The sequence below is a fragment of the Pan troglodytes genome, chromosome 20 (genome assembly GCF_028858775.2).
Source record: "Pan troglodytes isolate AG18354 chromosome 20, NHGRI_mPanTro3-v2.0_pri, whole genome shotgun sequence".
NCBI lineage: Eukaryota > Metazoa > Chordata > Mammalia > Primates > Hominidae > Pan > Pan troglodytes.
Window position 1 is genome coordinate 38,279,229 of NC_072418.2, and position 18,241 is coordinate 38,297,469.

Below are 18,241 nucleotides of genomic sequence, written 5' to 3' on the forward strand. Positions count from 1 at the left end.
GGCACAGGGAAGTTATGTGATTAGTTTCCTGGCTCTAGTCAGCTCTAAACCTAACCCCTAGGCTGTACCACCTCATCGCCTGACGACGAGACTCATCCTGTGATTGAGGAATGCATGCAGCCTCTCTTGACACTGACGGCCACGCCCAGAAGCCTCGTTGGAGGATAAGGGGGCTTAACAGCTTGGAGGTCACGCAGATCTGGGTTCCAGGCCCAGTCCTGTGTGGCCTCAGTTTTCCCATCTGTCAAACGGGGACAATCGTGGCACCCGCTTCCCAGTTGTGGAGAGGACTCAGGTGATGGAGGCAACTCATCCTTTTGGGGTTCAGCACAAGGTGGGCATCCCACAGTGGTCGGCAGGCTTGGGGGTGGGCTCCGGATCCAGGTCCTAGAGGAGCAGACCCCAGCAGCTTGTGGTTTGAGCCATGCCCCTCAGCTCTCAGTTTCCTTCACTGCCTATTGGGTATGATAAACAGGGTCCCTGAAAGTGAAGTTGGAGAGCTGAGTGCCAGGGGCACAGAGGGATCTGAACCCACTCTCATAGGGTGCCCAGCCCAGCAGTCCAGTTCACAAGGAGGAGGATGACAAGGACAATAATAATAGGCCAGGCACGGTGGCTCATGTCTGTAATCCCACATTTTGGCAGGCTGAAGTGGGAGGATCGCTTGGGGCCAGGAGTTCAAGACCAGCCTGGGCAACATAGAGAAACCCCGACTGTACAAAAAATTAAAAAATTAGCCAGGCGTGGTGTCGCACGCCCATAGTCCCAGCTACTCAGGAAGCTGAGGTGGGAGAATCACTTGAGCCCATGAGGTTGAGGCTACAGTGAGCTATGATTGTGCCATTGCACTTCAGCCTGGGTGACAGAGCAAGACCCGGTTTCAAACAAACAAACAAACAAAAAATGAAGTTAATCATAAGACAATGTCAAGTTCAGAGACCTCTGAGCCCTGTCCAGGATTATACACGTGATCTTAGTGATTTTTCCATTTTGGAGCATGTGAAAATGAGGCACAGAGCTGCTCAAGTTCACACAACCAGGAGTGCAGTGCCTGGGCCATTCCAGGTTTCCCTGTCACCAGGACCTGTAAACCTGGCCTGCCTATGGGGACGCCAGGTGTGTTGTCCCCGACAAGAGCTCAGGGGAAGGAAAGCGTGGGGTTAAATACATATCTGTGGTTTTGGAATGTGTGAACATGCAAGTGTGTTAGCCTGCGCGTCTGTCACCGTGGCCAACCATGTGCCTGTTTGCTCAAGCATAGGGTGTGAACCAGTGTGTGTGTTTCTGCTTTTGTGGGTATGTGTGAGAGCGGCGGGTTGTCCTTGATGGTGTTTCTGCTTGTGTATCTGTGCCCATGGAAATCTGTCTGTGTGTACACAAGCTTGTTGGCCTTCCTATCTTTGGGACCATGTAGGAGTGCTGGCTGCATGTCTGTACCTTTGGGGTTTTTTTGTTTTGTTTTTGTCTTTGAGACAGAGTCTCGCTCTGTTGCCCAGGCTAGAGTGCAGTGGCATGATCTCAGCTCACCACAACCTCTGCCTCCCAGGCTCAAGTGACTCTCCTGCCTCAGCCTCTGGAGTAGCTGTGATTACAGGCGCACGCCACCACACCCAGCTAATTTTCGTATATTTTTTTAGTAGAGACGAGGTCTCATCGGGTTGGCCAGGCTGGTGTTGAACTCCTGGCCTCAAGTGATCCTCCCGCCTTGGCCTCCCAAAGTGCTGGGAGTACAGGTGTGAGCCACCGTACCTGGCCATGTTTGGCCATGCATCTTAGAATGCATTTATGTGCGGTGTGCACATACTTGTGTGTTTCTGTATGGCCATTTGTGGGTGGGTCTTCACAGAAACATGCATTTTTGTGGCCAGTTTGTGAGTGTAGATGGTGATGTGGCTATGTCTTTGACTGTATCTCTGTGTGGCCATCCATCTACATGAGCGTGTGTGGGTCTGTGTAGACATAAATGTGCTTGTTTTTGTATTTTGTGACTGGCATAAAAGGTGTTGGCTGTGTGTCCGGGTCTTTGGGTTTCTCTATCAGTGTGTCATTCTGTGTGTGTCTGCTTCTATGGATGTACATACATACATGGTTTTGTCTGGTTTTGTACCTGTATATCTGGGTCTTTGGGATTGTGTGTGGGTGTGTGGGTGTGGTGCATTTCTGGGGATCTCACCACAGCAGATAGTGCACATGCGCGCGCGCACACACACACACACACACCTCCCTCCCGTCCTCTAAAACAGCCCTGTTAAGGACCTCACAGAGCACTGGGATCGGGGGTCAGTGGGCTCCTGGGCAGTCAGGCTGGGTGACCTTAGGCCCTGGCTGGACCCAGTTCCCAGGGGGCAGCCGCCTCAGCCCAAAAGCTCTTGGAGGCGTGTGTGTTTGTGTGTGTGTGTGTTCACAACCCTGTCCTCCACAATCCTCCTAGCCTCTCCAGCCTGCCTGCTGGCTGCCTGCTGCTGCTCTCTCTGAACTGAGAGAGTTAACCTAGCGGGCCAGGGCAGTCTGGGCTGGGGGCCGCCCCCTGGCCCCCCTCCAGCCCCAGCTCCAGTTACAGCTGCTGGTTGGGGAGGGCATGGGTGGGGTGGGGCTGGGAGGGGAGGCTGCTGGGGGCGGCGCGTCCAGCTCTGGGCCAGGGGGTCCAAAGTGCTCAGCCCCCGGGGCACAGCAGGACGTTTGGGGGCCTTCTTTCAGCAGGGGACAGCCCGATTGGGGTGAGCGTCCCCCACTCCTTCCCTCCAGGCCTCACCCCTGGTCTGGCTGGGCCGCCTATTTTGGGAGCAGGAGTGGCCAGCCCGAGGCTTCCCAGGCAGGCCAACCCAAGAGGGAGGGAGTGTGGTTGAGGCAGTGGGTTCTGCAGGGTGGGATGTGGGTGACTCCTCCCTGCCCTGCTGGTGCGTGTGCACCCTGGCAGGGTGTGGAGTTGGGACACACACGTGTGTAGGGCTGGTTGCGTCACTGCGTGGGGGCACCGGAGGCCCAGAGGAGGAGTACTGGATGCCTGACGGTGTTTACACCCCACGTCCTGCTCCAACCAGAAGTTTGGGGAGAGGTTGTTGTTCATGTCCATTCCGGCCCCACTGTGTGTGTGTGTGTGTGTGTGTGTGTGTGTATCCCTGCCCCAGCATGTGTTTTCTATCTCTAAGGCCCACTGGGCTGGGCCTCATGTCACTTGCCTGACATCCGATTGTGAAAGATGTCACCCAGAGGCGGGCAGAGGGGCTGTCTTTTCCTTTTCTCGTTGCTGCCCAGGGAGGAGTCGGGGTGGCCTTTCCCACAGGGGCAGCCTGTGGCGATGTGGCAGCTGGGCCTCACCCCGGCAGGGCTGTGCGTGACCCCCTGAGTGGGGGAAGGCAGGCTGTTGCCATGGTGGCCTGAGCGAGCAGAATTCCTCCAGGGTGAAGTGGGAGATATTTATACCCGGGGTCAGGCCGCGAGCGGGCGGGCGGAGAGGGCAGGGAGCTGGGATTTCGCGGGGCACAGTGAGGCCGGGCATGTAGGCAGGTGGGACTTGGGCGTGCCCTGCTGTCTCCTGCTCCGTGTTTGTGTGAGGCAGCGCCTCCTCTGCCCTGCCAGGGTAGGTCTGGGAATCGGGGGCCTGCTGCGGGAGGTGGAGGCCCAAGGGAGGCCCCCCGGGGACTGTGTGTCTCACCCCCGTCCCTGCTACGTTGTGGTGTTGTGTGATCCCATCGTGGAGGTTGTTTTGGTGACACTGTGTCCCCACGAAGCTGGGGATACCCGTTTCTCTAGCTTGGAGCCACCAAGATAGAGGACGAACACTTCTGTGATTCAGTCCCCAGACTGTCTCTGACTTAATCCCTTGGGTTCAAGCCCTATGTGGGAGAGCAAGGGCACACACTGCCTAATCCGTGGTGTCTCCCCCAGGACAATGGCGTCTCTTGGCCACATCTTGGTTTTCTGTGTGGGTCTCCTCACCATGGCCAAGGCAGGTGAGTGCAGGGGAGGCTGCCCGCTACCCACCTCAGCCCCAGGGGTGGCGGTGGGGACCGAAGAACCAAGTTGGAGACCCCAACCTAGACTAAGTCGGCTGGGGTACCAAGAAGTTTGGGGGTCTCCACGTGGGGTCCAGTCACAGGCTGGTATTTGGGGGAGGGGAGAGGAAGCCCCAGATCAGGCAAAGATGGGGTGGGATGGGGCTGAATCCCCGATGGGATAACTGGGTCACAGACAGCCTGCCGTGAGTCAGGGAGCTGGGGCAGTTAGGTGCCACCTGCCCCATCTGGGACAGTGCAGAGGGGGCAGCTGGGACCCAGAGAGTGTGGGCAGCCTGCCCAGACACCCTCAGACTCTAAGCCCAGCAAGGCAGAGCCTCCAGTGGTCTCCTCATGCCCCTCCCTGCCAGGACCCCAGGAAGCATTCAACCCCTGATTTCTCTCTCTTTCCAGAAAGTCCAAAGGAACACGACCCGTTCACTTACGGTGAGCGGGGGGTCTAATTTTGAGTCCTGGGGGAGAGCCTGGCTTTGCTGGTCCTTTGATTCCCCCTCGCCCTCCCCCCGAGTCCCAGTATTGATATCTCTGTCATTCTCCTTCCCTCTATTTTGTCCTTCCTCACTGATTCCACCTGTCTGCATCTTTTCCTGTCTGTGTCTATCTGTGTCACCGTCTATGTGATACCTCTCTGGTTCTCTTTCTCTTGCCTGCGTCTGTCTCAGCATCTCGTGGCCCATCCTCTGCTTCTTCCCATCTTCTCTCCCCCCTGTCCTCCTCCTCCCTGTCCCCTCCCTCCCTTTCCTATACACCCCTTTCCTCTCCCTGGTACCCCACTTTCCTCCTCCCATATCTGCTCCCCCTTAATTATCTTATTTCCCCCCTTCTGCCTGCTGGTCCTTTCTCCCTGTTCCCTCCTTCCCAATTTACCCCTCTCCTATTCTCCCTCCTCTCCTCCCTGCCCTCACCTTCCCTGCTCTGCTGCTCACAGACTACCAGTCCCTGCAGATCGGAGGCCTCGTCATCGCCGGGATCCTCTTCATCCTGGGCATCCTCATCGTGCTGAGTGAGTGCCCCTAGCCCCCGCCCTCTACCCCGCCTCTCCCTGGCCCCACCTCTCCCTGGCCCCGCCTCTCCCTGGCCCCACCTCTCCCTGGCCCCGCCTCTCCCTGGCCCCGCTTCTCCCTGGTCCCGCCCCTCCCTGGCCCCGCCCCGCCCCAACCCCTCCCAGGCCTTGCCCCGCCTACCCTGCCTTGGTTCCCCGGCCCCCGGTCTCGCCTCTAGCCCCGCCCCGTCCCCCAAGCCCCGCCCCTCGCGAGGGCGAGCTGGAGCTACAGCGCCGCTTGGCGCCCGCCGGGAGGGAGCCTCAGCTTCTCCTACCTCTCCATGCCCACAGGCAGAAGATGCCGGTGCAAGTTCAACCAGCAGCAGAGGTAAGACGCCCCTCCCCGCCCTCCTTCGCCCGCTCCTGCTCTGGAGGGCGCCGCGGGTGAGGCGGGGAGTACCCCTGACCCGCAGCCCGATCCCCATCAGCGACTATGTATTAAGCACCTACTATGTGCCATGGCCCAAGCCTGGCCCTGGGACCAAGCGAGGAAAAAACCTCCCGCCCTTCCTGGCCGAGCTCCCAGCCTAGTGGAGGCGGTGGCCGTGGGTTCCAACAGCCCCACAGATAGAAAAATCACAAAGCGTGATAACACAAAGTGCAGGAAAGAAGAAACGGCGGTGAAATGAGATCATCTCACACGCGGCCCAGTTTAGCTTAGAGTCTTGTTCCTAGCTCTTTGATTCCTCTTCGAATAAAATGTTAAAGCATGGACAATGTATGAATATGTTAGAACAATTATAGATATCATCATAAGTAGTAGCTAATATTTACTGGGTGTGTACCACGTGTCAGATACGGTTTCACTTCCTCTGGGAGGGAGGTGCTGTTATTAACCCCATTTGACAGATGAGGAAACTAAGGCACAGGGAGGTAAAGTCACTTTGTTCAAGATCACTCAAGTAGAAGATGGGGGGTTCTGGGTTTCCAACCCAGGCCATCTCATGGCAGTCTGCCAAGTCCCCATGACTATCCCTCCCCTACCAACTTCACATCCCTGCCCCCAAATCCGCGGAGGTACTCACTGTTAACCAGCTCAGAAGCCCCCTGCCAGCACAGAAGCTGCTCCTGGGTGCTCCTCATTTCTAGCGGACCCCGAGCCTGCTCTTCGTCCATATCTGGGCCTAGTTACACCAATCTGGGAAAGGAGGCTTGTACTGGGGGGTTCCTAGAAGGGCAGCCTCTCCCCCTTTCCATCCCGAAATCCCTCTGCCTCTGTCTTCCCAGGACTGGGGAACCCGACGAAGAGGAGGGAACTTTCCGCAGCTCCATCCGCCGTGAGTCTGGGGAGACTGCGGGTATTTTGGGGAGAGGGCTGGTTCCAAGGACCCCTTTTCCTGGCCCTCCCTGGCTGCGTAGAGGGAAGGGCTGGATCTGAAAGCGGAGGGCGGGGAGTTGCCCCGCCGCGGGCCCCACCTGCCCAGGAACTGGGGATGCCTCTCCAGAATGACCCCCGATCTCCGTGTTCCCCCCAGGTCTGTCCACCCGCAGGCGGTAGAAACACCTGGAGCGATGGAATCCGGCCAGGTGCTGCAGCTCTGACACGGCGGTGGGAGGGAAGGAGGGAGGAAGGAAAGGCGGGAGAGGGAGGGGGCCAAGTGCCAGGGTTGAAGGGCGGAGAGGGGTGGGGCTGGACGTCCCCCCTCGCCTCTCACCCTTTTCACCCTCACAGGACTCCCCTGGCACCTGACATCTCCCACGCTCCACCTGCGCGCCCACCGCCCCCTCCGCCGCCCCTTCCCCAGCCCTGCCCCTGCAGACTCCCCCTGCCGCCCAGACTTCCAATAAAACGTGCGTTCCTCTCGACAGCACTTTGTCGGTCTCGGTCCCTCAGCGCGAAAGCCCAGCGCCACTGGGCCCCAGCAGGGGGCGCCCCACCCTAGAGGAAGGGGCGGGGACGACGGTGGTGGGCGGGGGCGGGGGCGGGGGTGGCCTGCACGGGGGCGGGCTCCCCGGGCCCCCATTGGCTGCAGGCCCCCCCACGCCAGGGCTCCCCCCAGCTCCCCCCCACATCGGTCCGTCCTGCTTCCAGCTGCTGCAGCGCGCCTTCGCCGCCAAAGCATCCAGCAGCCCCCTGCTCCGGCCCAGCATGGCGACCCCGACCCAGACCCCCACAAAGGGTGAGCGTCGTTTGGGGAGGGGGTTGCAGGGGGGCTCCGGGATCTGAGAGCCTAGGAGAGAGGGTGTCCGGAGATTCAAGCCATGGTAAGGCAAGGGAGTTGGGGGAGGGAGGTCCGCTCCTCCTGTGGGCGGAGGCCCCTGTAATGCGCCCCCCCGATCGCCCCTCCGGGTCTCTGGGACACCCCCTCCCCGGCGGGCGTCCTGTGCCAGACCTGCGGTTGGAGAGTGGCAGTCCCGGGAGAAGGGATGCTCGGACAGGTCGCTATGGCAACCGGGTGGCTGGTCCCGCACCGTGGTGGTAGCAGACGGGGAAGAGATGAGCTTGCAGGGTGGGAGCGGGTGGGTCTGCGACCAGAGACGTTCTGGAAGATTTCAGGGTCCCTGGGGTGGGCAAGGGAAGGGGAGGAGGTTCATGTCCCTCTTCTTTCCAGTGCTGTCTCCTAGGGTGTCTGTTTCCTGAAACCCTTGACAGCCAGGTTCAGAGGAAAGGAGTGAGAGCTGAAGGAAGAGACAGAGAGAAGGGATATAGCAAGAGACAGACAGGGAGAACCTGGAAGAGACAGAGACCAAGAGAGGCAGGAGATCCAGAGTCACAGATACAAAGACCCAGGAAGACAAATAGATGGACTCAAAGAGATTCCCAGTGGAGGGGAGAGGCTGAGAGCAGTAGACAGAGATGCAGAGAGAGAGAGAAAATATGAGAGCCTGGAAGATAGTGGGATTGAGACCGCTATGGAGAGAGAAGCAGAGAGACGGAGGGAGAGAGACGGACCCATGGGGAGAGAGGGGAGTAGAAAGAGAAGAAGGGAGCCATGTGGGGTGGGGCCCAAACCACTGCAGTGAGACCCTATGTGTGGGAATGGGGCGATGGGACCCTCCTTCCAGCCCACAGCAGGGGTGTTTTCCAATCCCAGAGGTGCTGTTGGGTATACACCTAGCTGCCCCTACTGCCCCCATCCAGCCACACACTGATTTCCATTCCACACCAATTAACCCAGTTATGCACCCACTTAAACACCCACTTCTACCGTCGCCCCCTAATAGCCCCCACTGCTAATCCTGCTTCTGCAGATGAGCAAGGCACAGACTGCTTCAAGAGGGAGCCAGTGCCCAGCAAGGGTCTCCAGCACTGAGGGCAGGGGACCAGGGGTGCCGAGAAGCCCCTGGCAGTGAAGGGAACCCGAATTCCACTTGGATGGCTCCCTCCCTTCCGCGCTTCCCAGCAGGCGGGGGCTGCTGCACTGAGCCATATCTGCAGAATCCGAAGCAGGGCGGGGGGTGGGGGGGGCTGCAGAGGCTGGAAGCTACCCTAGGGAGGGGGGCAGGGCTGAGGCAGCAGGCCTGGCGGGAGCCCAGGGCTTCTTTTTGCAGAGGTGGTGGTTAGCAGGATCGATGGCAGCAGACGGGCAGAGGTGGGAGGACAGACTCCTCAACCCAACCTCCCCTGCCTCCCCCTTTCCCAGTCACAGCATGACAGGGGACCGCAGGTCTCGGGAAACCCCGGGGGAGGAAAAGCATGTTGTGCATTGCAAGCTGCTTAAGGAAACTAATTAATGAATTGTTGGGGAGCGAGGGGGGAAGAGGGGAGAGTCTCCCTCCACCCTGCCAGAGAACAGGAGGGAGAATTAGGAGTGAACAGAAGAGGGATGCATGAGCACAGCTGGGTCCGGGTCCCTATCCCTGAAATGGACCCTTAGCTTGGCCAGAAGCCAGTCCTGCAGGGGCAATGGCAGGAGGTACAAAAGGAGGGGAGAGGGTCAAGATTGAAACCTGCATCTCACACAGGACCTCACAGGGGACCCCACCCAGCCTGGGGTGGCGGGACCTATCACCTCTCTTCACCTCCCAAGATGCCCCAGTTGCCATAGCAACCACCTCCTTCCTGCTATCTCTTTGGCAGCTGGCCAGGAGTAGTGCACATTCCTTTGCCTGACTCCTGGCCCCACCCTTAGCCCAGCCACGCCTGAGGGCCCAGGTTGCTGGGGCAGCAGGGACCAGAGGAGGATCTTCCGCATGGAGGAGGATCTTCCACATGGAACACCAGATTCTGGGACAGGGGCTCACCCAGTGGGCTCCCGATAACTTTGGGGAAGGACGGGTGTGTGGAAAACAGACAAGTGAGACAATCCACCTTTTACAGCCTCCTGCAGCCTAGGACTGCCTCATAATCATTCCTTCATTCATTCATCCCAGAAAACTTGAAGAGCCTTTCATAAATGTCAGGATGAACAGCAGTGATGAGTCAAACAAATTTACTCTCTGGTGGGGAAACTTACACAGAGCACAAGGGACCCTGAAGCAGCGTCTCACCATCTTGGCGCTTTTGAGTACTACCGTCACAATTTTTGCTTTATTCAAATATTCCTCACACTGCTATTTATTTAATTTTTTTCCTTCAAAGGATTAGCTTTTTTATTTTTATTTTTTGAGACAAGGTCTCACTCTGTCGCCTAGGCTGGAGTGCAATGGCACGATCACAGCTCACTGCAGCCTCAACATCCTGGGCTCAATCTATCCTCCCGCCTCAGCCTCCTGAGTAGCTGGGACTACAAGGCACTTCTGCTACACCCAGCTAATTTTTGTATTTTTCATAGAGACTGCTTTTGCTATGTTTCCCAGCCTGGTCTCAAACTTCTGGGCTCAAGCAATTCACCCACCTTGGCTTCCCAAAGTGCTTAGGATGACAGGCGTGGGCCACCATGCCCAACCCAGGATTAGCTTTTGAAAACAACAAGCTTTATTTTATAGCACCATCACAACTGGAAAATTAATCTTCTTTTTTTTTTTTTTTTTTTTTTTTGAGACAGAGTCTCGCTCTGTCGTCCAGGCTGGAGTGCAGTGGCACGATCTTGGCTTACTGCAACCTCTGCCTCCCGGGTTCAAGCAATTCTTCTGCCTCGGCCTCCCAAGTAGCTGGGACTAGCAGGGGCACACCACCACACCCAGCTAATTTTTGTATTGTTAGTACAGATGGGGTTTCACCATATTGGCCAGGCTGGTCTCAAACTCCTGACCTCGTGATCCGCCCACCTTGTATTCCCAAAGTGCTGGGATTACAGGCATGAATCACTGTGCCCAGCTGGAAAATTCGTCTTCTTTTTGCCTTAAGTTGAAGGCAGCATAAGAGCAATCTGAAGCAGGTGATTTCGCTTTTCTGGGTCTGGTGTCCCCCTTCCAGGAAATGGGGATGAAGATCCCACCCATATGAAAGAGTTGCTATGAAGATTAAGAGTAAATGCGCTGATATCCGTCAGATGCTTAGCAGGGAGGCTGGAATGGAGTCAGGGCTACCCACTGCTGGTTACATCAATAAATAAAGGAGAAAACCAAATAATGCCACAAAATTCTGCCTAGATTTTATTGCCTGCTGAAGACTTGGAGCCCAAGGCCTGTTTTCTCTTAGGTAAAGGGGGAGATTAACAAGGGTTGGAAGGTGTTAAAGATACCTCAGCACCAACCTAAGACATCCTCTTTGAAGACTGGACAGAGACCTGGGAAGGGTAAACTTACACATTGTGTGAATCATGGTCTTGCTTTGGGGCCACCTCTATCAGTCAGTTTCGGCTACAGCATGCTGTGGTAACAAACAGGTGTTGCTTTGGGGCCACCTCTATCAATCAGTTTCAGCTAGAGTATGCTGTGGTAACAAATAGTACCAAAAGTCTCAGGGGCTTGTGACAACCAGGTTCACGTATACGTCCATCACAGGTTGACAAGTCACCAAAGAAAACTAGAGCACTCACCACTGTGAACATTCAGGCCACCAGGCTAGAAGTGAAACAGAGCTTTGGCCTGGAGGCCTGAATGTTCCTGAATGTTTAAATGCCCCAGCCTGGAAGTGACAATGCACTTCTACTCACGGTTCCTTGGCCGGAATTAGTCACATGGCCCTACCCAACCTCCAGGGAGCCATCCATCTCTGAGCCTCGAAGGGGGAAGGAGAACACCAATGACATCAGGCATCACCCTGGCACCCCTCACCCTCTCCCCATGTGGCAGACAGTCTGCTGCCAAATTCTGCTCTAGGGAAGGCCAAATATAATAAGAACTGTCAGAGGCATTCGAGAACCATCAGGATGAACTTGTTGAATGGGAAGGATGTTCTGAGCTCTCCTGCAGGGGAACATGATTAGGGCCAGGAAGGTGGGAAGTGGAGAAAAGTGAATCCAGAGACACACACACATTTTATCCACATGTGAACATTTCTGAAATCATTATGTGTCTTCTAATGGATGGGGACATTTCACGTGGTAGAGTTCCAAACATATTTACACATACACACACACACAGGGAAAACTATTACAAACTCAATTTTGAATCTTAAACTTGATGGTGTCTTAGAAATAAGTAATAATGGGCCAGGCATGGTGGCTCACATCTGTAATCCCAGCACTATGGGAGGCTGAGGCGGGCAGATCATCGGAGGTCAGGAGTTTGAGACCAGCCCAGCCAACATGGTGAAATCCCGTCTGTACTAAAAATACAAAAATTAGCCAGCAGTGGTAGTGCACACCTATAGTCCCGGTCCTTGGGAGGCTGAGGCAGGAGAATTGCTTGAACCTGGGAGATGGAGGTTGTAGTGAGCTGAGATCGCGCCACTGCACTCCAGCCTGGGTGACAGGGCAAGGCCCTGTCTCAAAAAAAGAAAGAAGGAAAGAAAGAAGAAAGAAGGAAAGAAAGAAAGAAAGAAAGAAAGAAAGAAAGAAAGAAAGAAAGAAAGAAAGAAAGAAAGGCAAAGAAAGAGGGGAGGGAGGGAAGGAGGGAGGAAAGAAAAAGAAATAAGTAATGTGGGGTATGAATCAGCACAGCTTCCCTGTACTGGATGGAGTATCAGGAGTGAGTGGATGTCAGCAGTAGCAGCAGGTGCCTGTCGGAGCTCTCAGGTGACTGAGAAGTTTTAGGGAGTGTTCAGGGGAAGCTGAGACATTCATTGGTTCACCAGTGGAAATGGGGTCTGTTTTAACCTCATGACATCATGTGCAAGTGGGAGTGTGTCTGTGTTTTTCAGGGAATGAGTCCATAGCTTGCATCAGACCTCCATAGGGGTCCAGAACCAGGACTGCCATGTAGTTTGAGTAGATTGTACACTGCATAGAGGATGCTGCTGACTGATGGAGTGAGTAGGGGCTGGAATCCAGCTTGAGCTATGCTCTTCCAGCCTTGCGGCCTGCCATGAGGCCACATCATCCAAACCAAGGGGTCTCTATCTGACTTCCACAAAGAAATGATTAGGCCAGTGGCTCCATCTGGATCCTAAAAAGTATTAAGAAATACACTGTTAAGTTTTTTTTTTCTTTCTCTTTTTCTCTGCTTGTTTCCCTCAGCTCCTGAGGAACCTGACCCATTTTACTATGGTGAGTGTTGGATTTGGGGATAGGGCTGGACTGGGGAGTAGCTGCAGGTGCTCACAGACCACTCCGGACATGGCTTCAGCTGTGGCCACACGATACGTGCTGGGCCACTGGCCATGGGACCATATATATGGGTGTGGTTCACATCAGCTGGGTTCATGGAGGGCAGAACCAGATGGGGGAGTGGGGATGCCTCACACTCTCTCTGAGCCCCCTTCAGGTCTCACCGGGATCTGGGCTGGTGCCTTGGTGTCGTCAGAGAAGCAGATGAAGGAAAACCTTAGAAGCAATGACTCTGAGCCCAGGCTGCCTGGATTTGAATCCTGCCTTATCCACTCACTAGCTGTATGGCCTTGGGCAAGCAACTTTGCCTCTCTGGGCCCTTCTGTAAACAAGGGATAGTAATAGTTCCCACCTATGAGGACTGTGGGAAAGATACCTGACTGGTGGCATTAAATCTCCTCCATGGCACTGAAGCTCAAATAAGTTACCCCAGGCCTGGTAGATCGGGCTCCAGTTTCCCCTCTGAACACCCTCCTCTTGCCCCCACCCCACCCCTTTGCTCATTCATACTTTTTCCCTAGGTGTCAATTTCTCTCCCATCTCAGGACCTTTGCGTGTGCTATGATTCTGCAGTAATGCTTCTCCTTTGTACACGACCGGCTAAGGCTCCCCCTTATCCAGGCCTCAGATCAAACATAGACTACTCTACTGGGATAGGCCCTCCTGACTCCCCGGCAAGGAAGAGCCACACCATACTCAGCTGGTGTCGCATGACTTGTTTTTCAGGGGGGTTGTTGCTTTAATGTTTTCTCACAATACGAAAGTCAACTCCTTGATGGTAGAGGCCTGGACCACTACTGGTACAGAGTGAGTGCTCCATAAATTCATATCTCAACAAATACTTAGCGGGCACAGGCTCTATTTCTGGCAATGCTCCAAGCAGCTGGAGACACTGCAATGAACCACACAGACAAGAATTCAAGAATGCAAGAATTCCTGCCCTCCCCCTGGACCTTCCACTCAATGGGAAAGGGACAGATACTCAAGAAAACAAAATATGAAAATTATATATTAGACAAGAATATTATTGGCCAGGTATGGTGCCTCATAACTGTAATGCTAGTGCTTTGGGAGGCCGAGGCAGGAGGATCACTCAAGTCCAAGAGTTTGAAGCTGCAATGAACTATGATTGTGACTTTTTTTTCTTTTTTTAGACAAAGTCTGACTCTGTGGCTCAGGCTGGAGTGCAGTAGCACAGTCTCGGCTCACTGCAACCCCCGCCTCCCAGGTTCAAGTGATTCTCCTGCCTCAGCCTCCCGAGTAGCTGGGACTACAGGCCCACACCACTGCACCTGGCTAATTTTCATATTTTTAGAAGAGACAGGACTTCACCATGTTGGCCAGGCTGGTCTTGGACTCCTGACCTCAAGTGATCTGCCTGCCTTGGCCTCCCAAAGTGCTGAGATTACAGGCTCATTACAGGCATGAGCCACTGTGCCCAGCTCTACATAAAAAATTTAAAAATTAGCTGGGCATGGTGGTGTGTGCCTGTAGTCTCAGCTACTTGGGAGGCTGAGCAGGGACAATCTCTTGGAGCCCAAGAGGTAGAGGCTGCAGTGAGCCATGATTGCACCACTGCACCCCAGCCTGGGTGACAGAGTGACACTACGTCTCTTAAAAAAAAAGACAAGAATATTATTAGGCAAGAATATTAGGCAAGAATAATTCCTATGAAGTAAAATAAAGAAGGGAATGAGATTGGAAAGTGTGGAGGAGAGGATGGAAATTCTGAATAGGACAGCCAGAGGTTTTGCTCACAATCAAATAAAGCCCAGACACTGGTGAGGGAAGGAGCCACGTGGATATTTGGGGGAAGAGCTTTCAGGCTGCAGGAACAGCCAGTGCAAAGGCCTTGGGATAGGATCATGCTGGATATGCCCCAGGTACAGTGGGGAGGCCACTGTGGCTGGAGTAGGATTGATGGGGAGAGTGAGGTGGGGTGAGGTCCAAGAAGGAAAGGAACTGGATCATATGGAACTTTGAGGGCCCTAGTGAGGACTGTGGTTTCTACCTTGAGGGCAATGGGCGGGAGGAGGGCTCTGAGCAGAGGAGAAACCAGATCTGACTCAAATGTTGATGGGTCCTTGTGGCTATCAGAGGTGGGAGTGCAGGCAGGCCAGCAAGACCCTAGAGAAGGCTGCTGCAGAGGCCAGATGGGCGACAATGGTGGACAGAACCAGGGCCAGGGAGGAGGTGGTAGAGGGAGAGTATTATATATATATCCAGGGTGGAAAGCGCAGGGGGAGAGGGCAAGGGAGGAAAGTAGAGGGTACAGAGGGCAAGGGGAGCTAACGGTGCCCAAGCCCACACCCTACACCCTCACATCAACCCCCTGAAGGAGTGTCCAGCACAGTCCACAGCCTCCCTGGGCGATTCTGGGTTCCTGGCTGGGCCACCCAGAGCCAGGACTGGGCTCCAGGTGCAGCCAAGGTGCTGTCCCTGCCTCGATGTCCCCCATTATCTTCCCCAGACTACAACACGGTGCAGACTGTGGGCATGACTCTGGCAACCATCTTGTTCCTGCTGGGTATCCTCATCGTCATCAGTAAGTGCGACCCATTCCTGGGCTGCCTCAGCCTCCGCTTCCTCTGCTGGCTTTCATCCATATCCTACCCCCTATGTCCTGTCTTCTTGTTCTGTCTCTCTCTCCCAACAGGCAAGAAGGTGAAGTGCAGGAAGGCGGACTCCAGGTCTGAGAGGTCTGGCAGCAGTGGGCAAAGAGCGGGAGGGGGCCTCGGGGTGCTTCCCTAGCAGATGGGCAGGATCCACTGGGCCTGCCATGCATTTTCCCCAAAGCCTATGGTTATTGAACCTCTTTCTACTTTTCTCTCTCATCTCTGCCTCCACAGCCCAACCTGCAAATCCTGTAAGTCTGAGCTTCCCTCTTCAGGTAAGGGTGAGAAACTGTGTGGTTCTGGGAGAGTTTTAGGTGGGGCAGGGAAGGGAACCCTCAGAAGGGAAGTCGCGGGGATGGACTGGACGCAGGGGGCGGAGGGGGGGTGGTGCCTGCAGATATCACGGGACAATTCCCTAAGAAGCTGAGGAAATTCCACAGATGAAAGATGCTAAACCTGGCCGGGCACGGTGGCTCATGCCTGTAATTCCAACACTTTGGGAGGCTGAGGCAGGCGGATCACCTGAGGTCAGGAGATCGAGATCAGCCTGGCCAACATGGTGAAACACCGTCTCTGCTAAAAATGCAAAAATTAGCCGGGCATGGTGGTGCGCACCCGTAATCCCAGCTACTCAGGAGGCTGAGGCAAGAGAATCACCTGAACCTGGGAGGTGGAGGTTGCAATGAGCTGAGGTTGTGCCACTCCACTCCAGCCTGGGTGATAGAGTGAGACTGTCAAAAAAAAAAAAAAAAAAAAAAAGAGGAAGGAAGGGAGGGAGGGAGGGAGGGAAAAGAAAGATGATGCTAAACCGTGGGGAGGCTGTGGGATGTGACATGTCCCAGAGTCCACAGAGATTCCCAGAAACAAATGCTCAAGCCTATAAAAGCCAGGACAAGCTGATTTGCCAGGAGAGGAAGACACAGGCCTGTGAAGAGAAGGGCCCCATGTGGGAGGAGCTCTGTCAATCAGGAGGGAGAGAGAGGGAGCACTGAGGAAGACGGGGAGAGGCTTTCCAGACTTGATCGTTCAGCCAGGCAGATCCAGGATGAAATAGCCGAGGAAGCGGGACAGAGGGAGGGAGGGAAGGTTTCTGAATAGTTGCATCAAAATAACAAAAAGAGAGATGAATAGAATGCAGATTTTAGAATTCACATTGGAAAAGAACATATGGGATGCAGGGAATGTGAGGATGGAGAAGAAAGCTGGGAAGCACAGGAGGGGATAGAGTGGAGAGGACGGAGGTGTTGGGGAGAATGTGGGAAGGAGGAGCCCAGGAAGGAAGGGGAGGAGGATGGGAGGAGGAGGGCGTGGAGGGTGGAGGAGGGAGAATGGGTGTAAGCATGGAAAGTGTAAAGGGAGAGCGAGAGGGATGCAGGGCAAGCATGTCAACGAAAGACTGATTTCTTTGAGGCTGTTAATTTTAATTATGTAAAAATATCTTGACCTGTTTTTAGTGGAAATGCAGCCTTTCTGGAGACTTGTAAAAAAACAGAAATGGGAATTTCTGTGTCTCTTATAAAGTTCTTATAACTAAAAAAAAAAAAAATGCAGGAGGGGGACACGGGTTATTCAATGATTGAGGAGTATTTGGTGTGGAATTTGTTTCACGTTCCTTTTTTTTTTTTTTTTTTGAGACAGAGTCTTGCCCTGTCCTCTGTTGCCCAGGCTGGAGTGCAGTGGCACGATCTCAGCTTATTACAACACTGCAACCTCTGCGTCCTGGGTTCAAGCGATTCTCCTGCCTCAGCCTCCCAAATAGCTGGGACTACAGGCACACACCACCACACCCGGCTAATTTTTATATTTTTAGCAGAGATGGTGGTTTGCCATTTTGGCCAGGCTGGTCTCAAACTCCTGACCTCAAACGATCCGCCCTCCTCGGCCTCCCAAAGTGCTTGGATTACAGGCATGAGCCACAGCGCTTGGCCTGTTTCATGTTTATTTAATGAGTTTTAAAACATGAACAAGGCACTTATGGATGTGTGGGGCAGCATGGGGGTTGGCCTTGTCACCTGGGGCACAGCTGAAGACTTTGCACAGGTTTCTGGTCTATCCTAGGTGAATGATGGTCTGCAGCGGGTGGGGAATGGAGGAATTCCCGTTGTATCCAAATGTTCAGGACAGGGAGTGTAGGAAAGGAGTGAGGGTGTAGAAGGAGATTGCAAATGGGAAGGGAGATGGGGACTCCCTTTCTGGCAGGCGGATAGCCCCAAAAGCCCAGGTTGGGTCTGGGGTCGCCAGCCCCGTAGCAGGTGTTTCTCTCCATGACAGCAGCCAGGAGGTGTCCCCAAGGGAACAAGACATTAGAGTGTGGGAGGCAAGACAGATCCTCAGTGTTAGCTCTGGGGTGACAGTCCCTGGGGTCTGGCTTCCATGGTGCCGGGGAACGGAGAGCCAACGAGCTGTGGGGAGGGAGGCAGTTTCCACCTCTCTAGTGGCTCACGCACCCCCTCTCTCCCCAGCCCCTGGTGGCGGCGGCGTGTAACACCTTCCCGAAGAAACTCCGCTGCCGACCCTGCCTGAGCGCGGGAGCCTGAGGACCGGGTGGAGGCGGTGGGGACCCAGCCGCGCGCCGGGAGCGCTCCCCGGAATGAGCCGCCCCACCCACCCCAAGGCTGGAGCCGCTGCACCCTGCTGTCCCTCCCCAGGCCTTGGCAATGACGATCCCCCAAAGAGCCCGTCTGCACCCCAGACCCAGGGCCTTAGGCCTCCAGCTCCTGGGATCCGGGAGTTCATCCCGGCCCAGCACCCCCAGCATCCCCGTGTATGGCCCCCCTGCACCTCCTTGTCTCATCTGCGAAGATCCGTCCCCCTGGCCCCTCAGTGTCCATGTCTTGAGCTTAATAAATGTGCATTTGGTTTTTTCCCCTGTTCTGTCTGTGTGTTCTCATCTGTGGGGCACGGTGTGGGTAGGGGTGCAGAACTGAACCTGGGGTAGCTCTCCCCTGCGTGCCCGGAGTTGCCCCCTCTTCCTTCTCCTCCCCCAGTGCCCCGAGTTGCCCCCCTTCAATCCCTTCTCCTTCCTCAACACCT

The 18,241-nt window shown here is 55.0% G+C and overlaps 2 protein-coding genes across 9 annotated transcripts; both read left to right on the top strand.

The window, feature by feature from the left end:
• Nucleotides 1-1,091: 1,091 nt before the first annotated feature.
• Nucleotides 1,092-6,866, top strand: FXYD1 (FXYD domain containing ion transport regulator 1). Of its 6 annotated transcripts, none has more exons than XM_054673292.1 (8): nucleotides 1,092-1,116; nucleotides 3,889-3,953; nucleotides 4,410-4,442; nucleotides 4,945-5,019; nucleotides 5,350-5,386; nucleotides 6,286-6,335; nucleotides 6,534-6,585; nucleotides 6,731-6,866. In XM_054673292.1, exons 2-7 carry the CDS (start codon nucleotides 3,893-3,895, stop codon nucleotides 6,554-6,556), a joined length of 279 nt encoding a protein of 92 aa, XP_054529267.1. In that variant the 5' UTR covers nucleotides 1,092-1,116; nucleotides 3,889-3,892; the 3' UTR covers nucleotides 6,557-6,585; nucleotides 6,731-6,866. The 6 variants fall into 6 exon arrangements, with proteins under 6 accessions (XP_054529267.1, XP_009433575.1, XP_009433577.1 ...); XM_009435300.4 differs by lacking the exon at nucleotides 1,092-1,116 and adding an exon at nucleotides 2,590-2,717; XM_009435302.4 differs by lacking the exon at nucleotides 1,092-1,116 and adding an exon at nucleotides 2,930-3,055.
• On the top strand, nucleotides 6,760-18,079 carry FXYD7 (FXYD domain containing ion transport regulator 7). 3 transcript variants are annotated; one of them, XM_054673294.2, is made up of 7 exons: nucleotides 6,760-6,849; nucleotides 7,091-7,178; nucleotides 12,504-12,533; nucleotides 15,064-15,138; nucleotides 15,250-15,292; nucleotides 15,443-15,483; nucleotides 17,671-18,079. In XM_054673294.2, exons 2-7 carry the CDS (start codon nucleotides 7,148-7,150, stop codon nucleotides 17,691-17,693), a joined length of 243 nt encoding a protein of 80 aa, XP_054529269.1. In that variant the 5' UTR covers nucleotides 6,760-6,849; nucleotides 7,091-7,147; the 3' UTR covers nucleotides 17,694-18,079. The 3 variants fall into 3 exon arrangements, with proteins under 3 accessions (XP_054529269.1, XP_016791159.1, XP_054529270.1); XM_016935670.4 differs by lacking the exon at nucleotides 6,760-6,849 and having other exon boundaries at nucleotides 7,055-7,178; XM_054673295.2 differs by lacking the exon at nucleotides 6,760-6,849 and having other exon boundaries at nucleotides 7,055-7,178; nucleotides 15,250-15,283.
• Nucleotides 18,080-18,241: the final 162 nt, after the last annotated feature.

Excerpts from the sequence above, each read along its gene's own strand:
- FXYD1 (XM_054673293.2), top strand. The coding sequence starts at position 3,839 with ATGTGGGAGAGCAAGGGCACACACTGCCTAATCCGTGGTGTCTCCCCC. Across the intron at positions 5,387-6,285 it reads AAGTTCAACCAGCAGCAGAG|GACTGGGGAACCCGACGAAG; the intron begins GTAAGACGCCCC and ends CTGTCTTCCCAG. Across the intron at positions 6,336-6,533 it reads TTTCCGCAGCTCCATCCGCC|GTCTGTCCACCCGCAGGCGG; the intron begins GTGAGTCTGGGG and ends TGTTCCCCCCAG.
- FXYD7 (XM_054673294.2), top strand. The coding sequence starts at position 7,148 with ATGGCGACCCCGACCCAGACCCCCACAAAGG. Across the intron at positions 15,139-15,249 it reads GGGTATCCTCATCGTCATCA|GCAAGAAGGTGAAGTGCAGG; the intron begins GTAAGTGCGACC and ends CTCTCCCAACAG. Across the intron at positions 15,293-15,442 it reads GCGGACTCCAGGTCTGAGAG|CCCAACCTGCAAATCCTGTA; the intron begins GTCTGGCAGCAG and ends CTGCCTCCACAG.